This window comes from Leucopleurus acutus, assembly GCF_964270905.1.
Source record: "Leucopleurus acutus genome assembly, chromosome: 14".
Taxonomy (NCBI): domain Eukaryota; kingdom Metazoa; phylum Chordata; class Mammalia; order Artiodactyla; family Delphinidae; genus Leucopleurus; species Leucopleurus acutus.
In genome coordinates this window covers 38,782,752-38,805,836 of record NC_139156.1, presented here as the reverse complement: position 1 = coordinate 38,805,836, position 23,085 = coordinate 38,782,752, and the positions used below count along the sequence as shown (strand labels likewise).

Sequence of the window (23,085 nt, the reverse complement as noted above, 5' to 3'; positions counted from 1 at the left end):
CAACTCCGGCTGAAATGCCACTTGTACATGTTTTCTTTACCTATCCTGACTTTGCCCATGAGTCAGATAACAGATCTCAACCCAGCATGAAAACATGCAAACTATTACACATGGGATGCAAATGCCAAACACGGCAGAGACTTCAGAAAATGTTGTGTATGCATGTGTGTGTTTTCATTTGGAAGTACAAATGTATAAATATGAATTCTCTCTTATCACTTGTAGATTGGTAAAATTTATGAAATGAGAATGATGATGGATTTTAATGGCAACAATAGAGGATATGCATTTGTAACATTCTCAAATAAACAAGAAGCCAAGAATGCAATCAAACAACTTAATAATTATGAAATTAGGTAAGACCCATCTTTCCTAGATTAAAAGCGAATCAGACAATGTACCTTTATCTGTTCTTCCATCAAGTTTATCTAATATAGTATATGCAAAATATAGCCAAAATCAGAAATAAAAGGTTAGTTCTTTTTCATGGAAATCAATTTAATGAAATGTTTATTTAACCATCACTACGTAAGGTGCCAGACTAAGTTCTGTGAAATGTTCAAAGAAGCAAAATTCATTGATTTATCCATTTCAAAAATATGTGCTGGACACTGTTGAAAATATTAGAAGTATCAAGGTACACGTTCCTACTCTCATAGTGAGCAATCAGATGTGTAAGATTATTTAAAAGAGTTTGAAAACATAAAAACCAGGAAATGGGATAAAGTTGTATGAGGAGGTTGCTACTCTAACTTGATGTATTTAAGAAAATACTCTTCCGGAAAGTAAAATTTGATCTGAGACTTGAATGAAAAGAATTTGCCATGACGGTCAGACCTGGAGGAAAATCCTTTCAGAGAAAGAACGAACAGCAAGTGCAAAGGTCTCAAAATGAGAATAAGCATGATGTGTTAAAGGCACAGAAAGAAAGCCAGCCTTCGGAACAGAGTAAAGAGAGGAGGGTTGAAGGCAATACAGTTGGGGAGTCTTATATTTTATCATTAAGAATTCGGATTTTATTCTAAAAAAAAAGGGGAAATTACAGGAGGTTTTAATTAGATTCATGCTTTTTTACAACATTCCATTCCTCTGACTACTAAGAATGGACTGTAGCAGGGTAAGGACTGAAAGAGGAAAGGCAGTTCAAAGGCTGCTGCTGTGTCTAGAACTAGATGGGAGACGGTGGTGCTTGCATAGGGGGTTAGTGGTAAAGGTGGTAAAAAGTCAGATGTGTGATATATTTTGGAGGTTGAATAGACAAGACTGGCTAAATATTGGATTTAGAGTGTGAGTGGATTTATAATTTAGGGAGGAAAATTAGGATTTTGGTCCAAGTATGTGTGGATGTGATAGTGTCATAGATGGAAAAGGCTGGGAGAATAACAGGAAAACATGAAGAGCTCTGTTTGGGACAATTTACATTTGAGATGCACATTAGACGTCCCAGGGGAGTTGCTGAGGAGGTGATTGTATGATACTGGAGTTAGGAGAATGGTCACGATTGGAACGTAAATTTGGGGGTCAGCCAAATATAGGCAATATTTGAAACCATGGGATTAGCACAGGGTTCCAGGACATAACTGACCCTATACAATCAATAACTGGTTTTTATAAATTGACAATACATGAAATTATCTACGTTCTAAAATCTAAACCAGACGGAACTGTCATAAATCCTTTCTTAAGGAAGCCCAGGGCCACATGGAAGAAAGATTAGTGTGTTAGATGAAAAAGCAATAGCTTAGGGTCAGATGGGCCTCAGCTGAGTGTCAAAAAGTGACTTGACCTCTCTGAGCCTCAATTTCCTCATCTATAAAGTGGGAATAATAATACTTATTTCATAGGTTTATTATGGGGATGTTATCAAGATTTCAATATGTTTAGCTTAGTGTTTGGAACATAGTAATACGTCAATAAGTGATAGAACTCTTACATATTAGCACATTCATTAATTCTGAGATGCAGTCTTTCACCTATATTTTCTTCCTGTAATAGAGATGCACTTTAAAACTGAGGGAATCTTAAATTAAATGAATACAGAGAGAGTAGATTTCCTGTCATTAGTTTTCTCTCACTTCCTATAGGTTCAAAATAAGTCCTGCATTATCCTTGTAATTCTGTAGTCAGTCAACTACTGGGTCATTTTTCTTAAGCCCCTTAGCCATGAAAAGATTGATTGGACTTGGCAACTACTAGTAGCCTAGTCATTCAGTACCAGGATTGGATTCCGGAACAGATTCTTGGAAAAAACATAAAGGAGGCTCCCCTTCCACACATGCCACCATGGATCCAAAAGAGCTCTGATATATGGAAAATTTTTTGGTATGAGAATCAGGAGACCAGAGGTCTAGCCCAGGTTCCTTTGGACAAATCCTTTGACCTCTTTCAGCATCCGTTTTATATTATCACCTGATCACACAGAGTTATTCCGAGCATCCATCATATGAAATAATATATACTGTTATTTAGAAAGGGCTATAAAAAGCTATATTAAGATATATTAGTGATGTTTTCAGGAATTAGAAGATTCTCCATTCCTTGGTCTTTCATAGAAATGAACATCTTAATAGCAAAGGTTATTCTCAAAATAGCTTTTAAGTTGAGATGGATGTAGAATTGTTTCTGTAGGGAATCAACAAAGTTCGCTGAATCTACTTAATACATTGTTACACACTGGAGCCTGTCAAGACTTTCTGAAAATAGATGGGGTATGAACAATGAACACAAGCCATTAAAAAGTAACAGTATCCTCTCTGTGAATTTCAATGTCTTCATCTATAAAATAGAGACAAAAACATACCTACCTCATGGAGGGGATTAGGAAAAATAAAAGAGATAATGCAGGTAAAGCTCAGTGCCGGACACATATCAGATGCTCTATAAATGTTTGCTGATGGTTATGATGATGGCAGGAGGGTGCAGAAAAGGAAGAGGAAAAATATGACAGAGCATTTGGAAAGAGAAAGTTGGTGGCCAAAATTCCAGTTAAAGTTCAGGTTGGATGCCAGAAGCAAGGTGAAGGCACAGAGTGACTTTGGATTTTAATGAGTAGGATAAATGGAATGTGAAATAGCAGAATAGACACCCCAGGGCCAACCTCACCTACTTCCACTCTGCCTTGGATGTTGTCAGAGAGAGAACCTTTCTTGTACAGAAGAGGTTTGTTTGTTACCTCTTCTTGTTACAAACCTTTGGTTTGTTTTTAGCCACTGTCTCTGAGGGGATAGATAAGGTTCTTAGCCGGAAAAGACCCACAGGTGTCATATCCTCCTCGTCATCAAATATCCACTGAGCATCGTCTAAATGCCTGGCTTCTGGCGACATTAAAGTCATGCCCTCAGCTTTTGAGAGAGAGTTTTTCGTCTCCAAGCAATTCTGGGATTTGCTGACAAATCACATAGATTTAAAAACAGGATATGGAGGCTCCAGGCTCCCCCTACTGGTAACTGACCGGCCCCCGAATGATCAAAAATATAAACTTCTAAATAAATAGTATCTTGGAACAAAAGGTTTAAGTTAAAAAAGAAAAAAAAAAAACCCTGAAAGATCACTTTATCGACCCTTCCCTCGCCCCAGAAAAAACACATTGTTAGGACAATGTTCAACAAACGGAGATGGACCTGTTACATATCTGATATGCGGTCCTTAGTTCTTCAACAAAGCACAGAAGACAACTGGGACAGGGTGCAACCTGGGTGAGAACACCTGCCACACAGCTGAGAGCCACTAGTTCCGAGAAATCAGAGCAATCTGCCACTCACCTGGCTGAGCACTTTTTATTCAGGAGGAATGAGTGGTTTCTGTTAAGCAAACTTTAGCCATTTTTAATAACTTTGAGTTATTACAAAAGTCATATGGCCTAATACACAACACACAAAAACAGCCAAAAAACAGTAATAAAAGTTCAAACCGTTCCTTCATTACCCTATTGCCTAAAGAGAATCACCATGTTGAATTTTTATAGTCTTTCTAGATTTTCTATAGTTTTAATCAAAATGGCTTTCTCATATACTCATTTTACATTTTTTTTAAACCCAGCAGCATAGTGTGAACTGGTATTTTCAACCATCAAATACTCTCCTACGTTACTATGTTTATTCTCCTATGTTACTATGTTTATTGACCACAGAGCATCCTATGTTATGAACACTCATCTTTTATATACCAGTGCATCCCAGCCAGGAGGAATATTGTCCCCCTAAGGGACATAGAGAAAGATGAAGAGGCATTCTTGGATGACCTAACAGGTGGCACTTGGCATTTAGTGGTCAAGAACCAGGGATGACAAACATACCACAGTATACAATGAGGAAATGTCCAGCCCCAGAGTCAGTCACCTCAGCTGAGATACATTAAACCAGTCCTGCACGGTGGACTATTTTGCTCATTTCCAATTTGGGAGCTACTGTAAATAGTAGCAGCGAATAACCTTACACAAAAATGCTATTGCTCATCTTTATTTCTAAGGACACTCCCCTAGAGGGGCATTATTTGGCCAAAGGTTACGCACACTTAAGACTTCTGATACATTTTCCCACATGTCCCCCAGAAAAGTTGAACCAACCTACACCTTGCCAACGAAGGTATCCACCAACTGGCTGATAAGCAACACTGCACAGTGGAAGAAACAGGGATTAAACTGAATCCAGAGGCCAATTTTAACTCTCAAAATCCACAAAATCTTAAGCAAGTCACTTAATATCTTGGAGTCTCAAGCTCTTCAACTGTAAAATGGAAACAATATCTATTCTGCCCATCTCACGGGCTCCTTGTGTCGGCCAAATAATATGTGAAACTCTGTTCTGTATAAGGGACTATCTTTAATAATGATCATGTCAGAATAGCTTCTCTATTTGGTTGGAAAAAAAGGGAGCACCAGGGGTTGCAACCTCAGATACCTCCAGGGCAGGATACAAGAGTACATTGAGCCAGGTGTAAAGACCTCAGGATTGACGATGTATTAGGGAGTGTCGAGGATTCACAATAACTAGTGAATCTACAAATACTCTAAAGACAGCAGACGCAACTCAGTTTCAACTATTTTTTTTCTTTAAAAATGCAGAACCAAGGTTGACAGAACTTCCAGTTTCTCAAAAGCAGCTACCACTTTCCAAAACCAGTTTAAACACTAAGACGACCAAACGTTCCATATCCACAGGCCATATCAGGTCCCGGCCTGATATTTTCAATTTCAATATATATTTTCATTTTCCGTCTTAAACCTTAATCAAGCAAGGACTCTCCCCAATCAAAATCCCTGCTGTTTTCGCAGAAATGGGCGTCTGTTAGGGGTTTGTGCCAGCGTGGACAACTGCCGATTATTTGTTGGGGGAATCCCAAAAACCAAAAAGAGAGAAGAAATCTTATCAGAGATGAAAAAGGTCACCGAAGGAGTTGTGGATGTCATTGTCTACCCAAGTGCTGCCGATAAAACCAAAAACCGGGGCTTTGCTTTCGTGGAGTATGAGAATCATCGGGCAGCTGCCATGGCCCGGAGGAAGCTTCTGCCAGGTTAGGACCCCTCCTCAAAGAGGAGACTTCTCCACTCCCGTCCTGCCTGCCTCAGGCTGCTGTGCTCCTTAGCAAAGGAAACAGAAGCCTGTTGTTCGGTTTTTTTTCTGCTCTTTATCTCTGGTTATGTTACATTTTTTAAACTCTCGGTCTTTCTTATTTATCTCACAGTTGATTCAGTTCCCTGAAGTTTTCACAGATTGGGTTCTGAAAACTATTCACTTCGTGCATTAAATCCAATGTATATTGCACAGGAGAAATCCAGAACTTGAAGTTATAGCAACCCTATACTGAATCTTTAAACTGAAGAATCTCCTTAAAAGTAAATTTATCAGTCAACAGTTATCTTTGTATATAGTTTTTGTTATCAGGCTTATTAGAAATAGGGTATATGTTATCCATTATAATGTAGAAATAATAAATATGCAAGTGATACATTATCCCAATGACAATTAAAATGACGTACTTTTTTTTTTTTTGGTACTTGGGCCTCTCACTGCTGCGGCCTCTCCCGTTGCGGAGCACAGGCTCCTGACGCACAGGCTCCGGACGCGCAGGCTCAGCAGCCATGGCCCACGAGCCCAGCCGCTCCGCGGCACGTGGGATCCTCCCGGACCGGGGAAGGAACCTGTGTCCCCTGCATCGGCAGGCAGACTCCCAACCACAGCGCCACTAGGGAAGCCCAAAATGACGTACTTTTATTATAACTTCCTAGTGTCTAATAATTTGTCTAATTTTAGGTAATAGAAATAATAGCTTTCCATAGAAAGACACCTTAGTTAGATGCTACAACCACGAGGTAGGTCCTATTTGGTCAACAGCCATAAATTCCTGGGTTTAGAAGACTCCACCAAGACACTGCCCCACTAAGATCAACTTAGGAAAAATTATTGAAAGTCCTGTGCTTGTTATAAAATATTTCCCAAACTTACACAAAGGTATTAAAATGAATATTAAAATAAGTATGTCAAGAATGGCATATTGAACACACTGGAATCAAGGATTCTCTTAAGCGCTGTGGAAGTCACCAGAATCTAAAGCAAAGCAAAACAGCAACAAAAACACCTACATTTATTTTTATTTTTTAAAATAAAACCAATAGGAGTAGCCCTCCAGAAATTTTCAAAATTGAAAGATGGCTTCTGAGCTTGGGGAATATGTTTTAATAATATTTTCATGAAGGCAGCTTAAAGTGAAAAAATATGAGATATCCTCCCAAATGGCTGAATCTATTGAGAGGTGGACATTTTTTAGATCCAATATAATATTATTAATATATTTTATACATGTGTAATAGTATTGCTATAAAACATAGGAAAGAGAAATTTTGCAAAGACTAGGGAAGATGAAATCAATACTTAAAATTTTGACAGTAAAAATGTTTTGATCTGAGGTGGATATTTTTAATGGGGAAGCTTCCATTCACTACTTCTTCACTACCCAAGCGGTCAAGTCGCCTGACTCACAGGTGCATGGAATCACTAGAACTCCCCACGCTGCTTACCTAGCCTCTCAGTGACCTGAACTTAATATTTTGCTGTCCTCTTCAACATCAACAATTCTGCCTTCAAAAAGTGCCTCCTATCCATCTTGTTCTCAGGTCATCACTGTAGGCTAAACACATATATTCCCAACCTTGGATTATTTTTTTTCAAGGTCTCCTAAGTATTCTCCCAGCTCTGCTTTCTCTTTGATGCCCCCAGCCCCTCACCTCCCCCACCTACTCCATCCTAAACATTACCACCAGAGTAGTGTTCCTAAAATAACATATCATCCTTTCCACAAGTTCTTCCAAATAGTAGGAATTCAATCTCTCCTTGTTAAGAGGCTGAATGATGTCACTCACTCATTAGTTCAAAAATATTCACCAACTTGCTGCTGCATATGAGATAAAGCATAAACCTCTGAGCTCGTCATTCAAGGCCTTTCACTCGGGGCCCCAGTTCTTTTCAAACAATTTGGACCTTCTTTTTCACGATAAACACCCTCCTTTCTATCAGGACAAACTCAGTGGCCTAGACAACACCATGCACGTTTTTTGTATCCTTTATTTCGAAGGCTGTATCCCCTCCTAGAATGACCTGCCCCTCCCCGTCTCTACTGACTCACGGCATTCAAAGCCCCAGCTTAGCCACCACTTCACTGAGAAACCAGCTTCCACTATTCCACCCCACATTAATCATTTTCCTCCTTCATTACCTGTAAAAACAAATACGTACAATCATCTGGGGGATGGGGGAGGATGGCAGTGAAAGAGGGTCCAAAATGGGAGAGAGAGTTTTCAGCAGCCAGACAATCAGTGTTCCTAGGGAATTAAAACTTCCCGTCAGCTTCCCTTCTTCAAAGAAAACAGCACACTGACCCACAGAAAGAGCTTCTCTTTACCTGAGTTGAACTGACTAGGCCGGGCAAGGCTGAGCAGCTAGGCGGCAAGAATTCTCAAGCACCGTGTTATGCTTCCACCCAAGATCCTGAGTTCTCCCTACGGATGCTCTGGCCAGGACGCAGCAATATATAGGCTGCCTCACTCTCCCCAGGCATTTTCTCATCCTCATCATGATGTGAGGCAGCCCCGCCCACTTTGCTTGTTGCCCTTTAAGTTGGCCTCAGCTGGTTGAGTTTCAATCCGCTGGAGTTCAGTCAGACTGCCTCATCAGCAGATTAACGAGAGGCGGTGAGTAAGCCAGCCAGAGCAAACTGCTTCCTTTCTACTGAAGCCTGAGAGTAAAATCTATTACCCATTTGGACATCTACCTATGACCTCACCATAGATTAAGCAACAACACAGGATTTCAGTAATGGGCAATTCTCTGGAGACCCCAGTTTGAATGGACAAGGAGAGCTTTAAGAAACGTGATAAGCAAGGACCACAAGAAGCTTTTCCTTCTTAATTGATCCAGACTTGAAGACAGAAAATTGTGGTCTAAAGTGGTATATTGCCTCCCACCACCTACCTCCTCCAACAGTGGAAGCTCCCTCTTGACATTGCATCTTTACTGAGGTGTACGTAGAACAAAGTGGATGCATCCAGTTCAGGCATTATCAAAGCATTCTAAGGATACTCTGAAAAAAAGTTCCAACAGTGGTTTGCAATCTTAACCTCCATCAGAATCACCTGGAGGGCTTGTTAAGGCATAGATTGCTGGGGCCCCCAACCCCAGAGCTCCTGATTCAGTAGGTGTGGTATGGGGTCTGATCATTTGCATTTATAACAAGTTCCCAGGATGCAACTGCCCCTGAGACCACAAGTTTGAGATCTGATCATCTAAATCAAGGGTGGCCCATGGTGGGCTACAAATTTGAATCATCTGAAGAGGTTTTTAAACAATACCAGTGCCCAAATCAACCTCTAATCAATTGAATCTGCTTCTCTGGGGGGCGGCGTTGGAGCACTGATATTTTAAGTTTTCCAGATAATTCTGTTGTGTAGCCAAATTTTGTGATCCACTGCTAAATCTATCAGCTAATGACACTAGCCACTCACCTGCATGGGAAGTAAATAGCAACACCTGGGGAACCACTCAGTATGGAAACATTTATTGCGTCTACAATGTAATTTGCTTTCTTCTAAATGACAAAGTTCTAAAAAAAATCATACCTAATTTGAGTGAGTGACACTATTCACATTGGACACAAAGAACGCATATTCTAAGGAAACTATACTTCCCAAAAAATAGATCAAAAATACTCAAGAGGAATGTACATTATTGAATTATCATCTAAAAGCGATAAATTAAGTCCCTTTTTTTTAAAGTTTTAAATAGGTGGGTTTTTAAAAATTTTTATTGCCGTATAGTTGCTTTACAATGTTGTGTTAGTTTCTGCTGTACAGCAAAGTGAATTAGCTATATGTATACCTATATCCCCTCCTTTTTGGATTTCCTTCCCATTTAAATCACCACAGAGCACAGAGTAGAGTTCCCTGTGCTGTACAGTAGGTTCTCATTAGCTATCTATTTTACACATAGTAGTGTATATATGTCAATCCCAATCTCCTAGTTCATCCCACCCCCCTTTTCCCCGTTTTGTGTCCATACATTTGTGCTCTACGTCTATGTCTCTATTTCTGCTTTGCATATAGGTTCATCTGTAGCATTTTCCTAGATTCCTCATATATGCGTTAAGGCATCACCTTCTTTTGTCTTCACAACAACCCTGAAAGCAGGTACTTTTATTAGCCCCATTTTACAGATGAGGAAACTGATGTTTAGAAAGGTTGTTTCCTAGCCAGGATCATTAATCTGATATTTGAACTTGTCTGACTTCAAAGCTCAAGTTCACAAATCACTTTCCAACACTGACTTTCACAGGGATGTTTATGGAAATCACTGCTCCCTGCACCTCCTCTCACTTCTATCCACTTTAACCTTTTCCACATCTTCAGGCCTGTGAATGACTTACCGTGGTCCCAGTCTGGAAAGGCAAAAGCCAATGGGCTAGAACAGTGTTCTCAATTTTGGCTGAATTAACTGAGGTGCTTTTCAAAATCCTGAGGCCTAGACCACTTAAATCAGAATTGGAAAAGAGGGTCCAGAGGTCAGTGATGAGATGATTCCCAGGGGAAAATCAAAAGCACTGATTTGTAATATTTTTGGATTTCTATACTGTTAACGCTCCCACTGTGGCTCACTTCAAGCCACCAAGGTGACATCAATTGACTCACAAAATTCTGAAAATTTAACAGTCTATTCTTGCAGGTAGAAAGGACCTGAGTCCAGCATACACAGTGGAATCCATATTTTTGTAAGCTCTTCTACTGTGGGGCCAAGATTGAGAACCACTGAGCTACAGAAACCAGAGTCACCTGGGAGCCTTAGGGTTTTTGGGATAAGACCCTTAGTAAAGTCTATGTAAAGCATAGAAAGGAAGGGAATGGAATAAAACGGAAAGGAGATGTAGAAGGGGAGTGGAAAGGAGGGGGAAAAGAGTGATGGAGAAAACTATCGTCTGGGCTACAAGGCAGAACAAGGTAGCCAGCCAACTGGGATAGCAGGAGCCAGCCTCCCGCTCACTCACTGGGATTCGCTAACTCATTAGGATGCATCTATCCTTTGTTGAGTTTTAGAATGTCAATGCCACAGATGCTTTCACTGACTGGTTTTTTTTTGTTTGTTTGTTTTTTGTGGTACGTGGGCCTCTCACTGTTGTGGCCTCTCCCATTGCGGAGCACAGGGTCCGGACGCGCAGGCTCAGTGGCCATGGTTCACGGGCCCAGCGGCCATGGCTCACGGGCCCAGCTGCTCCGCGGCATGTGGGATCTTCCCGGACCGGGGCACGAACCCGTGTCCCCTGCATCGGCAGGCGGACTCTCAACCACTGCGCCACCAGGGAAGCCCCAACTGACTGTTTTTTAAGGAATAAAAAGATGCATTTTGATTAAAAATACTTGCCTCTTGTATAATATTTAAACATTTCCAGTGAAATTAAGAAATTGAGTTGACCCTCACCCTCCTCTCATCACTTCAACATGGATCTGTACTGTGTAGGGAGGGGTACAGGGGTTGAGTAACAAAAAACAAAAGGGAGCAGTGGAGAAGTGAAATAGATCTGGGTAAGGTATCCTCTCAAAAGCTCATTTCCTCTTCGGTAAAATTGGGAAAGTCATTCCCCTCCCCACAGAGTTACTATGACTGAGAGAATATGGGAAACACACAGTGGAGTGCAAGACACTCAATAAATTGCAGTTATATAGGAATATAAATATATATGTAGTCATGGATAACAGCTACCCTTTCAAGATGAGTTCAATTTCCCATCATAGACTCTTCATTGCTCTTTGTCTTAATTTGGAAAATAATAATAACTTTTTCTCCAGATTTCTGAGTTGTCTATGTTCTGACAAAGCGAGAATTAGGAGGGAATATATTTGATCAGAGCTCTGACCGAGTGTAAGTGACCGAAAACAAACCAGGGGTACCTGAGCCCTACCCACCCTTCACATGCACCATTTTTGGACGGCTCAGTGGTGGTACCTAATCACTCAGATTCCAACCGCAGCAGATATACTTCCTAATGACCTTTCTAATGCTTCAGGAAGCTAGACTCTATGTCTGAGCCCTAAATCCATTCTTTTCCTAAACCACGTTCGAGTTCCGTTTATACCCTATCATTGTAATAAGCCTCTTGTCATACAGAACTCCCTTCTAGCCAGGTCTTATTTGAAATGTCTCTTAAAATCAATAATCACCTCTTTTAATATTAGTCTTCTTGCTCAATCAAGACCTCAAGGTTCAATTTAAAAGTCCATTAGTATGAACTGAGATGATGTCCTAATTTCCATATAATTAATCGTACTTGTGATCTTTCTCAACAGGAAGAATTCAGTTATGGGGACATCCTATTGCAGTAGACTGGGCAGAACCAGAAGTAGAAGTTGATGAAGACACAATGTCTTCCGTGAAAATCCTATATGTAAGAAACCTAATGCTGTCTACCTCTGAAGAGATGATTGAGAAAGAATTCAACAATATGAAACCAGGTAGGACATACCAGACAACATTACTTTTTCAAAACATACTTTAAAAACACTTATGCTTGGGCTTCCCTGGTGGCGCAGTGGTTGGGAGTCCGCCTGCCGATGCACGGGACGGGGGTTCGTGCCCCAGTCCGGGAGGATCCCGCGTGCCGCGGAGCGGCGGGGCCCGTGAGCCATGGCCGCTGAGCCTGCGCGTCCGGAGCCTGTGCTCTGCAGCGGGAGAGGCCGCAGCAGTGAGAGGCCCGCGAACCGCCAAAAAACAAAACAAACAAACAAAAATCACTTATGCTTGTAATGACTTCCTGTATCTTTAAATAAGATAACTTTCACTTACTCTCATAATTGCATAGACTATTAAAACTATATTCCTACCTTTGGATAAGAAAATAGGGACCTAAGGTCCTATAACATTTATTGATACTATAATTGTACATGTTTCTGTGGGATTACTTAATGAATACATATTTCCTTCATTAAACTATAAATTCCATGAGTTCTTTTTGTTTCTATTGTCTCCTCAGCTCCTGTCTGTGTGCCTGGGACTTAGTAGGTGCTCAATAAATATTATCTGTGTTAATGAATGCATGGCCATAACTATAGATCTAATGCAGGTTCCTCAACCTCAGTATTCTTGACATTTTTGGCCAGATAATTCTTGGCTGTGGGGGTCTGTCCTGTGCAGTCCATTGTGTAATAACAAAAAATGTCTCTGGACATTTTTATAATTTTGCAATTTTTGTAACCAAAAATGTCTCTAGACATTTTTGTGCCTGGGAAGGCAGATTGCCCCCACATGGAATATGATTGTGACTTTAGGTACATAAGTAAGGAGGTGACAATTTGTTCTAGGAAACTAATTTGGGTGAAGAGAAAGCAAAAAGGAAGGTGGAGAAGAATAATTACTGTTCATTTTGTCAATACTTTTCATTATCAGTTTTAAGCCATGAGATCGACTCCCTATCTCTTTATTTCTCATATAGAAACTGCAACACTGAGACAAGTAAAACATTTTAAGAAACAATGTCCAAACAAGCATTTCCCAAAGCCAGTTCTGCATAACATTAATTCTATTAACTGTTAGTAGATGTTACTGATAAAAGGGGTCCATGGTCAAATAAGTTTGTTAACAACAGATTCAGCAAAAGTAAAGGTTTGTTTGCTTGTGGGACTTATCAGAATCCTTCATCTTCTACTTTGCTTTGGAAGTCTCCAGAAGAAGAGTGGTAGGATAACTCACTCCCCAATTTGGGGGCCATGGATCCCACTTTTTGGCAGATCTTCTTGTGGTATTAGCGTGCTTTGGAGCATATTAGTCTAAGTTTATCACCGTGGTGACATCTTTCCATAAATGAGAATTTCTCAGGCAGTAACTCTCTAGATTGTTGATAAGCATGGGCCATGATGCCATCATCTTAAAACTGCCTGAGAATATTCACTTCACATAGTCATGTCGCCTGTTTCCAACTCTGGTTGCTCTGTCAGTTATAATAGAATAAATTGATAATTAATTCTAAAGGTAATTAGTAAGGTTATCATTTCTCCCTTTTTAAAGATTCATCAGAGATTTGTCTTTTTCCAGCCCTCAGGAACTCTGCCTTCCCTGCTACTTTAGTATAACGGTGTGGCTCAACAACCCTGTGATGTAGGGTACCTTACTACTTCCATTATTTTAAAGATAAGAAAACCAGGACCCAGAGCAGATAAGTAGCTTGCCCAGGGTCATACAACCAGCACACAACCAGCAAGTGGCAGATTCCGGACTTGAATCCAGGTCTGGTTAACAGCATGTTCTTAACATCTCTAGGACCCTGTGCTCTGTGCTTATTCCATTCACTCACTCATTCATTTACCTGTCATTGCTTCAGTAGCTCATGGGTGCCAGGCACAGTGGGAGGAGCTAACAGGTATGATGTGTGTGTGTGGAAGGAGTTTAAGATGCTCCAGAAGAATAACAGCAATGGCAGCCTAACTCCCGAGGTGTAGAGAAGACTCATGTTTAGGAGAACTGACGTATAATTGGAGATCTGAAAGTTGATGCAGTTATGAGCATAAGAACTGATCTGTGAACGTATAAGCATTGCTCCACCATGACTTTAAGTTGATTTTCTTCCTTCCCATAGTGAATAATACTTCTTATTTTTATGTAATTAAAACATTATTCCTTGAAGTAAGTCAGAAAGAGAAAAACAAACACTGTATGCTAATACATATATATGGAATCTAAAAAAAATGGATCTGATGAACCTAGGGACAGGACAGGAATAAAGACACAGATGTAGAGAATGGACTTGAGGACACCGGGGATGGGGGAAGGGTAAGCTGGGACAAAGTGAGAGAGTGGCATGGACATATATACACTACCAAATGTAAAACAGCTAGTGGGAAGCAGCTGCATAGCACAGGGAGATCAGCTCAGTGCTTTGTGACCACCTAGAGGGGTGGGATAAGGAGGGTGGGAGGGAGATGCAAGAGGGAGGGGATATGGGGATATATGTATATGTATAGCTGATTCACTTTGTTATACAGCAGAAACTAACACAATATTGTAAAGCAATTATATTACAATAAAGATGTTTAAAAAAATTACTCTTTTTAGGGGGGAAAGGCTGGAATGAGAAACTACTAAAAGGCTTCTTCCTTTCATAGTCACTGGCTATCAGCTTTCCCAGTCTGTGTGTTGAAGAGAGACAAGTGTCCAGGCCCTTTTAATTATAATGAAAATAATAAATGCCAGGTCTCTCTCTCTCTCTCTCTCTCTCTCTCTCTCTCTCTCTCTCTCTGGCTGAGGACAACTCTCAGGGCTCCATAACGATGTGTGGCTGCTTCTTGGCACTCTGCAGAAGAAAATGAATTGCAAAGGGTGGACTACTAGCAGACATCTGCTGTATTGGGGAAAAACAAAGTCAGAGCTAACCAGTTTCTCTTCCAGTGGAAAGGATGTGTTTATATTTACCTAGAAAAATTTGAGAAACAGAAAAATAACTCTTTAAAAATTCTATTGAAAGTTTGGATCCCTCGGAGGATCCTGAATATTCCCTGCAAATATTTATCAATGTATTATTTTAACCCTGATTAACCTGAAAATATTATATCGGTACTCAGAGAAATAAATGACAATCAGAACAAAAACTGGGGCCTGAAAATGTTTGTTCTTCCCCAGTGTAGCCTAAGGGTATCTGCTGAAATTCCAATTATAGTCATTCTATAAAATCTGATTTTCCTAAAGGGGTTTACCTTCAGAATCACCTGGAGGGCTTGTTAAAACAGATTGCTGGCCCTGCGCCCTGAGTTTCACATTCAGTACGTCTAGGGTGGGGCCCAAGCACTTGCATTTCCATTAAGTTCTAGGTGAAGCTGATACTGCAGGTCTGGGGACCACACTTTGGGAACCATGACCCTCTGAAAGTCTCCCCTTGGGATTGCAGATGTGTTTGTCTTCAGGTAATTGATGTGTCTCTGACAAGTTGGTAAGGAACAGAGTAACTGTTTTCCAGTTCTCTGCATTATGAGTCTTATGGATGACCACTGGTATTTTATTGCCTCACCCTTGCCAAATGAGGATCAATCAATAATCAAACTCCTATGCACAAAGAAGGAACATATTAAAATAAGCCATATGTTGAATACTATTGTAGAGAATACAAGCTTTTATGATAAAAACTCTCACTTCCTAATTTGTCTGCTTTATGAGGTTAAATTTTCACATCTTAAGATTTCTAGGACTTCCCTGGTGGTGCAGTGGTTAAGAATCTACCTGCCAATGCAGGGGACACGGGTTCTATCCCTGGTCTGGGAATATCCCACATGCCGCAGAGCAACTAAGCCCATGCGCCACAACTACTGAGCCCACACACCACAACTGAGCCTGCGCACCACCACTACTGAGCCTGTGCTCTAGAGCCTGTGAGCCACAACTACTGAGCCCGCATGCCATAACTACTGAAGCCCGTGTGCCTAGAGCCCATGCTCCGCAACAAGAAAAGCCACTGCAGTGAGAAGTCCGTGCAACGAAGAGTAGCCCCTGCTAGCCGCAACTAGAGAAAGCCCGTGCACAGCAACAAAAACCCAACACAGCCAAAAATAAATAAATAAAAAGTTAAAGGAAAAAAAAAAGATTTCCAAAAGCATGTGTGGCTGGACATTACTGTTCAAAAATGCAAGCTGATTTCAATATCTACAAGCAGAATTTGAGAACATCAAAATCCATTATCATCTGAAGTGCCACCTAACTAATGTGAATGATAGGAGTTGGAGTGTGAATTGACTGATAATATTTGCTCATCCTCTGTGCCCAGGTCCCACTCGGTTTCAGTGCCTGGGGGCCCCAGAGGGCCCTACTTGGTTTCAGCCCCTGTGTACAAAACACTAGGTAGGATCTAGGGTAAAGACAATACCAAAATGCCTCTGGGAGCTAACAGTGGAGCCTGGGTGGAGGATGGCACTGGAGGATGAATGGGGCAAACACTGGAAAGGTAAAGGTCCTCATTGGCCCACATTTTACTTAATTTCCAAGATAAGCCATAAGGTTAAGTCACAATAATTACCCCACTTGACACTGAAGGAATAAAGGGACCAGGTTAGAAGTTCGGTTAATCACATGTCTCATGATTCATGGTCTCAAATACCTTTATTTATTTTCAGCTTAGCCAGACCATTTTGCTCTGTACAACCACTATCATAAGAAGTCATGGGTTGAATGCTGAGGGGTGAGAGAGGAGAAGTACTGCAATATTTTTAAATTATCCTTCCATTTGGACCCTACTATTATTGCAAAGGAAGACAGTTTATAGCCATTGAACCACATGATAGAGTAGAAGCCTAATTGCCTTTGTGACCTTGAACCTAAGAGGGTAGATAACTGAACTTTGACAGGGAGAGGGGAAAAGGAGGACTTCTCTCCTCTCTTCTGGTCCTCCCTGGCATGGGGTCCCATCCTAGGCTGTCTCTGGAAACTAAAGATAGAAGAAAACCTCTTCTCTCAAGATATACCCAAGAGACTATAACTAAAAGGTGGTAATTTACATGCTAAACTAACAGGTTAATGTTAAACAAGTTTCCATCTTACCTTCACTCTAGGCAAAAGTTCTATTTTTAAAATTGAGTAAGCAACATTTCATAATAAAATGTAAATATAAAGGTCAACCATCTCAGTAGAACTTTATTTTTACACATTACCATCAACATATGCAGCAATCCCTCTACATAAAAATAGGATAGTTTGTTATTTTTTTATTACACGAATAATATAAATAAGCCTTGTTAATATTTGTAGAATACTGGAGAATATAAATTAAAATATCAAAGTCCCCTGTCTTCTCCCCAACTCTTCTCCCCATTCCTGAAGTAACCCCTACTAATGGTCTGATATTTGTCCTTCCAGTTCTCTTTCTGTGTGTGTGTGTGTGTATTCATATTTATGTGCACATGTATGCCAGTTGGGATTTTTAAAAACAAATGCTATGATATTATACTTATTATTTTGTAAATTTTTAAATTTAACAACAGGCTCTGAATCTTTCCATGTATACATAGGCCTATTTGTTCTCTTTAAAAACTCCTTAGTGCTATTTAATAAGAATAGGGCTTCCCTGGTGGCGCAGTGGTTGAGAGTCCGCCTGCCGACGCAGGGGACACGGGTTCGTGCCCCGGTCCGGGAAGATCCTACATGCCGTGGAGCAGCTGGGCCCGTGAGCCATGGCTGCTGAGCCTGCGCGTCCGGAGTCTGTGCTCCGCAGCGGGAGCGGCCACAACAGTGAGAGGCCCGCGTACCGCAAAAAAAAAAAAAAAAAAAGAATATACCAAATTTAATCACTCTCATGAAATTGGACATTGTTTTATTTTTGCTATTTCAACTGACTGGTATAATTAATACCCCTATGCATGATCTTTTTGCATACGTGTGAATGCTTCTGTAAAAGAGATACCTCAAGGTAGAATTAGTAGATATCTACATTGTTTCCAACTTTTAGATATTATAAACAGCATCATAAGGAACTATCTTGGTTTTCAGATGTTCTTTCACAAACTATTTTTTGTTTGTTTGTTTTGATCAAGAGAGTAAGAGATAAGCAGATGGGAGATCTGAGTTCTAGTTCCTAGCTACGTGAACTCATAAATCTCGCATACCTTATCAGAACCTTACATTCCAAATCATTAAGTTAAAAATAAATAGATTGGGCTTCCCTGGTGGCGCAGTGGTTGGGAGTCCGCCTGCCGATGCAGGGGACACGGGTTCGTGCCCCGGTCCAGGAAGATCCCACATGCCGCGGAGCGGCTGGGCCCGTGAGCCATGGCCCCTGAGCCTGCGCGTCCGGAGCCTGTGCTCCGCATGGGAGAGGCCACAACAGTGAGAGGCCCACGTACCGCAAAAAAAATAAATAAATAAATAAATAAATAAATAGATTAAGGTAAAATGAATTAAAAATTAAATTATTACTAAAGTCTCTCCTAACTCTAACACTTTTTATTATATAAATCAAAAGAGACAAGGTATTTTTCTGGGGAAAAAGCCATAAAATTTAAAAGGTAATTACCTAAATATATATTTATAATATGACCAATAATTGAATTCAACTCAATAATATTTTACCATGTATAAGTTACTATCTTTTATATTATATAATATACAAAACAAGATACCGTTCCTACCCTCAAAGATCTTATAATCTACGAAGTGGAAACACAAATCCACAACTAATTATAATAAGGCAGAATATAAGTATTATTTAAAAATTAGAAAAAAATATTCTGTTGAATGTGCAGAATTTTAAACCTGGACACAGGAAATATTTTCAATGACCTCCTTACTTAAATAGAGTCTCCAAAAAAAAAAGGATAAAATATTCTTGGAAGCCAAATGCTTAAATATATCATGTTCAATGCTATCTCAGGTTTGCTAATGGGGCTACTTTCAATCTGCTTCCAGGTGCTGTGGAGAGGGTAAAGAAAATCCGAGACTATGCTTTCGTGCACTTCACTAACAGAGAAGATGCAGTGGAGGCTATGAAAGCTTTAAATGGGAAGGTAATGTAGGACAAAGAAAAAATATGTACAGGTTCCATCAAAGTTTGGTGTGGAAGTTTTATTCAAGGGAACAGTCCTGTAAGTCCTTCTCACTCAGCCTTCCTCCATCTCTGACATGGCTGCCTCAATCCATCTAAGATGAACAAAAGAGAAGTGATGGCAAATACAATGGAGATGTGGTTCATATGTCCAATTCTATCTCTAATTTTGGCTGATTTGGGCATATCATTGGCCCTCACTTTCTTTACAAAGAGAGAGTTGGAGTGGATTATCCCAAGGTGTTTTTGCCAATTCAGTTTTCTCTATTTCAAAGAAACTATCACCTTTGTAGTGCAGGATTTTGGAGGCTGATAATCTAAAAAGGTGTTAAGGTTATAATTTTGCCCTCAGAGTTTGATCTTCCAAACTCTGGAGGCCTTGGAATCTCTTCCCCTTGCCAAGAGTAAGGTCTGGGGAAAACTCAAATACTATATCCTTACTTCTGATTTGTATATAGAAACCAATATAATATTTACTTATTACTCCAATAAACATTAAAAGGCTTTTGTAGACCACTTATCATGCTAAATAATGTTTGGGATACAAAAAGGATCAAACCAAAGATGTTTATCAAAGGGCTAAAAGTCAGCTGGAAGATTAAGACAAGTATGCAGAACTTTTGCAAAGTCCAGCCAGATAAGTTTTGTTTAGAAAAAAACAAAAAATGGTGAGAATGTTCAAAGGAAAGAGGAGTGGGTCATAAAGAATCAGAAAAACTTCATGGATATGAGAAGATAATATTTAAGAGAAGCCATGAAAGTTGGGCAGAATTCCAAAAGAAAAAACATGGAAAAGGAGAGGTAGTCTCAGACAGAGGCACAGAATTTGGAAAGAGCAAGATACGATTGGAGACAGTAAAAGTAGATTGCTTTGCTACGAACCTAATGCGCATAGGGCTGTTTCACCTGCTGGACCTTGCATTGGTCAGTCCTAATAGGAGACAGTTGGCAAAGGGACTAATTACAAACATGTGAGTGTGGGGTAGGGGAATTAAAAGAGACAGTGCAGGAAACTGGGGCTCACCCACTCCTGAACCCAAGGGGACAAGGGGCTACAGAAGGAACAGGAAATCTAAAGGAGACAGGATTCTAAAGAGCAGGTCTCTGAGAAAAGTAATGAACTTTGGCCAGTGGACACGTCCAGGCCAAGGCGACCTCTCAGAGAGGGAGGCAAGAGAAGAAATAGCTTGAACTCACTGTTTTCTCTCCCTCCAACCTCCTGCCAGGCCTCTCCATTGGCCAAATCCAATCATAATCCAGAAAGCCCAGGACCCTGAAGAGGATGCCATGCAGAACACCCTCCCGGAGCTGGGAGGCTGGAGACCAGTGGGAAGTTGATCTGGAGGGCAAATAAATGGTCTCCCAGCACAGGCCCTTCAGAAACAGTGGGGCCTGGGCTTATGAGCCTACAGAAGTGTTTGAATCCTGGTGGTGGGTGGGGGAAGTACTGACTCCAAAACACAAAAGGAAAACTGCAGCGCAAAAATTAATGTATATTTAATTGCATATCTATGAAGCAAAACATTATTTCTTCTTCATTGATGATTATATTTATTATCAAAACAATGTTATTACTTTGAAAACAGTTTGTAGATTAGTTTCTCAATTTGAAAACATTCTTGAGGGACATATGATGCTTACTGAGAAGGGATCATCATAAATTAAATGCTAAATAATTACATTGGAATAATCACAATGGAAAAGTATTCAAATTGTTTCCAATTTTTGCAGCTAATATATTTAGAGCTAGATATTTTTATAGCAATGTATACATGTATTATGTAGTTAAATACATATTCAGTGTAATTATAAATATATATACTAAATACTATAATAATATTTAACTATAATGTGGTATGGGAAAATCAGAAGTAAGTTTGCCTAGGAACTATGAAGGTTTTTAAGTATACATATGGATATTTATATTTAATTTATTAGACAAGGTGAGGCTTTGAAGTTTTTTTTGTGCAGTGGAGTAATGATCATGTTAACAATTTAGGGAAATTAACCTCTTAAGAATTGAAGTTTCATAGAGTAGAGTGAGAGATGTAATTGGAACTAGTTAAAAAACTATTATAGTCGCTCAAATGGGAAGAAATAAGGGCTTGAATAAGGGTGGGAATGGAATGTAGGAGAGATCTCTATACAAGACTATGGGGGGGTGAATTCAAAGGATAAAGCAACTGATTGTATATAGCAGTGAGAAATAAAGATGAGTCATTATAGGTTTTCAATATAGGAGACCAGAAGAAGGCTGATAGGGGAGTCAAGAAGAGAAAACTATTTGGAAAGAAAGGTGATGAATTGAAGTTTGCACGTGATTATTCTCTTATTCTGTAAATACTTGTGAATGTCTATGACGTGAGAGAAATTTTGCTGGGCTTGTGGCTATATAGGTTAATAAGATATTGTCCTAGATCTTGAAACGTCTAAACCAAATAAGTGAAATACAGTACTGGGTTTAAAACACGGTTAGAGGGGCAGAGTAATGCAGAACAGACTCTATTACAGTAAGAAATTTGACTTTGCAGTTAAAATATTAAAAACATCTCTTGATATGGAAGTTCCTATAAGCAGAGACCTATCTGGGTATCTTATCTTCCTCAAGACAGGACCGAAGACAAAGAATTACATCCAAGGTCTTTAATACTCCAAGTCTGTTTCTTCTAATTACATCAACATCAATATAATAGAGTTGAGTATGAGCTGAATTCTATCTCTCCATGTGGTCCATCTAACGTATTTGATACTGACTCCTGCTACTAAAAAGTAGGGTAGATACATGTAACTAGGAACAAGAGGCTGACCAAAATGATCAGGATGACCATAAAGCACAAATTTTGTCCAGCAGACTTCAGTGATGCAGGAGCCACTGAATCATTCATGAAATCATGAGCTGCTGTGAAAGGGAGTTTTTGCAGGAACGCTTTACATCACTTCTTTTCTTTATAACAAACGACATTCTTATTTGAAAGGAGCCACCAACTGTTTCCTCAAAACACCTTGTCCCTTTGATAAGAAATTCACCCATCTATCAAGTATTTGTTGAGAGCTACCTTTATCTTTTGTGTATGCAAGCAGCACATAAAAGCAAGTCCCACTTGTAGATGCACACACAGCCATTATCTTCAATATCCGGATCTGGTTACAAAATGTCAGAAACATGTGTCAGAAAACAACACTTCAACAATTCTTGAGGACAAGTTTTAAGTAGTGCCTGACTTGAGAAACTTCAGTACTGCCCTGCCATCCCTGTTTGTTAGTTCCCAGCTGTTCAGCAGATCAAAAGGTTGCTTCATAAGGAAGCACCTACAGGGGACAATGCAGTACCCTCAATGATTCCTCTTTCTTAAGTAGGGCCCCACTTTTAAGCCTCACTTCTCTTCCAGTAAAAATTCACCTATTGCATAACTGCACCAAGAAGTAAGACACGTACCTGGCTGGCAGCTGGAAAGGCCTGATATGCTGCCCATGCCAAGGTGTTAACAATTGGTAAGATCTTTTATTGGTTTCCTTTTATCTTCATTACACTGTGCTAGGTACTGGAGATTATATTCCATCCATAATTAACCTAAAATCTCTTAGAATAATTATATAAATAGATAATTAAAAATATATATCACATATAAATATTACATAATTCTCTGTCTCAGTAACTGTATTCACTTAATACATTTGTAACTAATATGTCAATAGACAGTGGCCAATTTTTCACTGTCAAACCTGTTGATAGATTATATGCAATTTACCAACAAACCACTCAGGGAAAACTCAGCTGGCACACAAAACAAGAACCTATGAAAAGATAAGATACATATGTCAATGGAAAAAAGTGCACAATCTGAAAGTTGAGAATTACGTCTTATTCTGTGGATATTCTGAGGACTTCAAGCCCAGGAGACAGCCTCTCAGATAGCTCTAAGGGATTGCTCCGAAGAGGGAAGAGAAGAGCCAGGATATGTAGGAGTTTTTGCAACAAAGACCAGGTGGTTGGAACACCAAAAGACTACTGTTAGTTAAAGAAAGCCAGATATCTCA

At 39.9% G+C, this 23,085-nt stretch overlaps 1 protein-coding gene and 1 long non-coding RNA gene across 6 annotated transcripts in view; one reads left to right on the top strand and one right to left on the bottom strand.

Moving 5' to 3' along the window:
* The window catches only part of LOC309971384, a 363,899-nt gene that overhangs the window by 153,808 nt on the left and 187,006 nt on the right, over nucleotides 1–23,085 (bottom strand). The window lies entirely within an intron of this gene.
* The window catches only part of A1CF (APOBEC1 complementation factor), an 81,113-nt gene that overhangs the window by 44,443 nt on the left and 13,585 nt on the right, over nucleotides 1–23,085 (top strand). For all 5 annotated transcript variants that reach the window (XM_082854341.1, XM_082854338.1, XM_082854340.1 and 2 more), the window contains 4 exons: nucleotides 226–356; nucleotides 5,273–5,511; nucleotides 11,825–11,989; nucleotides 18,912–19,009. In XM_082854341.1, the coding sequence (XP_082710467.1) occupies nucleotides 226–356; nucleotides 5,273–5,511; nucleotides 11,825–11,989; nucleotides 18,912–19,009 (633 nt within the window). The remainder of the gene's footprint in view (nucleotides 1–225; nucleotides 357–5,272; nucleotides 5,512–11,824; nucleotides 11,990–18,911; nucleotides 19,010–23,085) is intronic.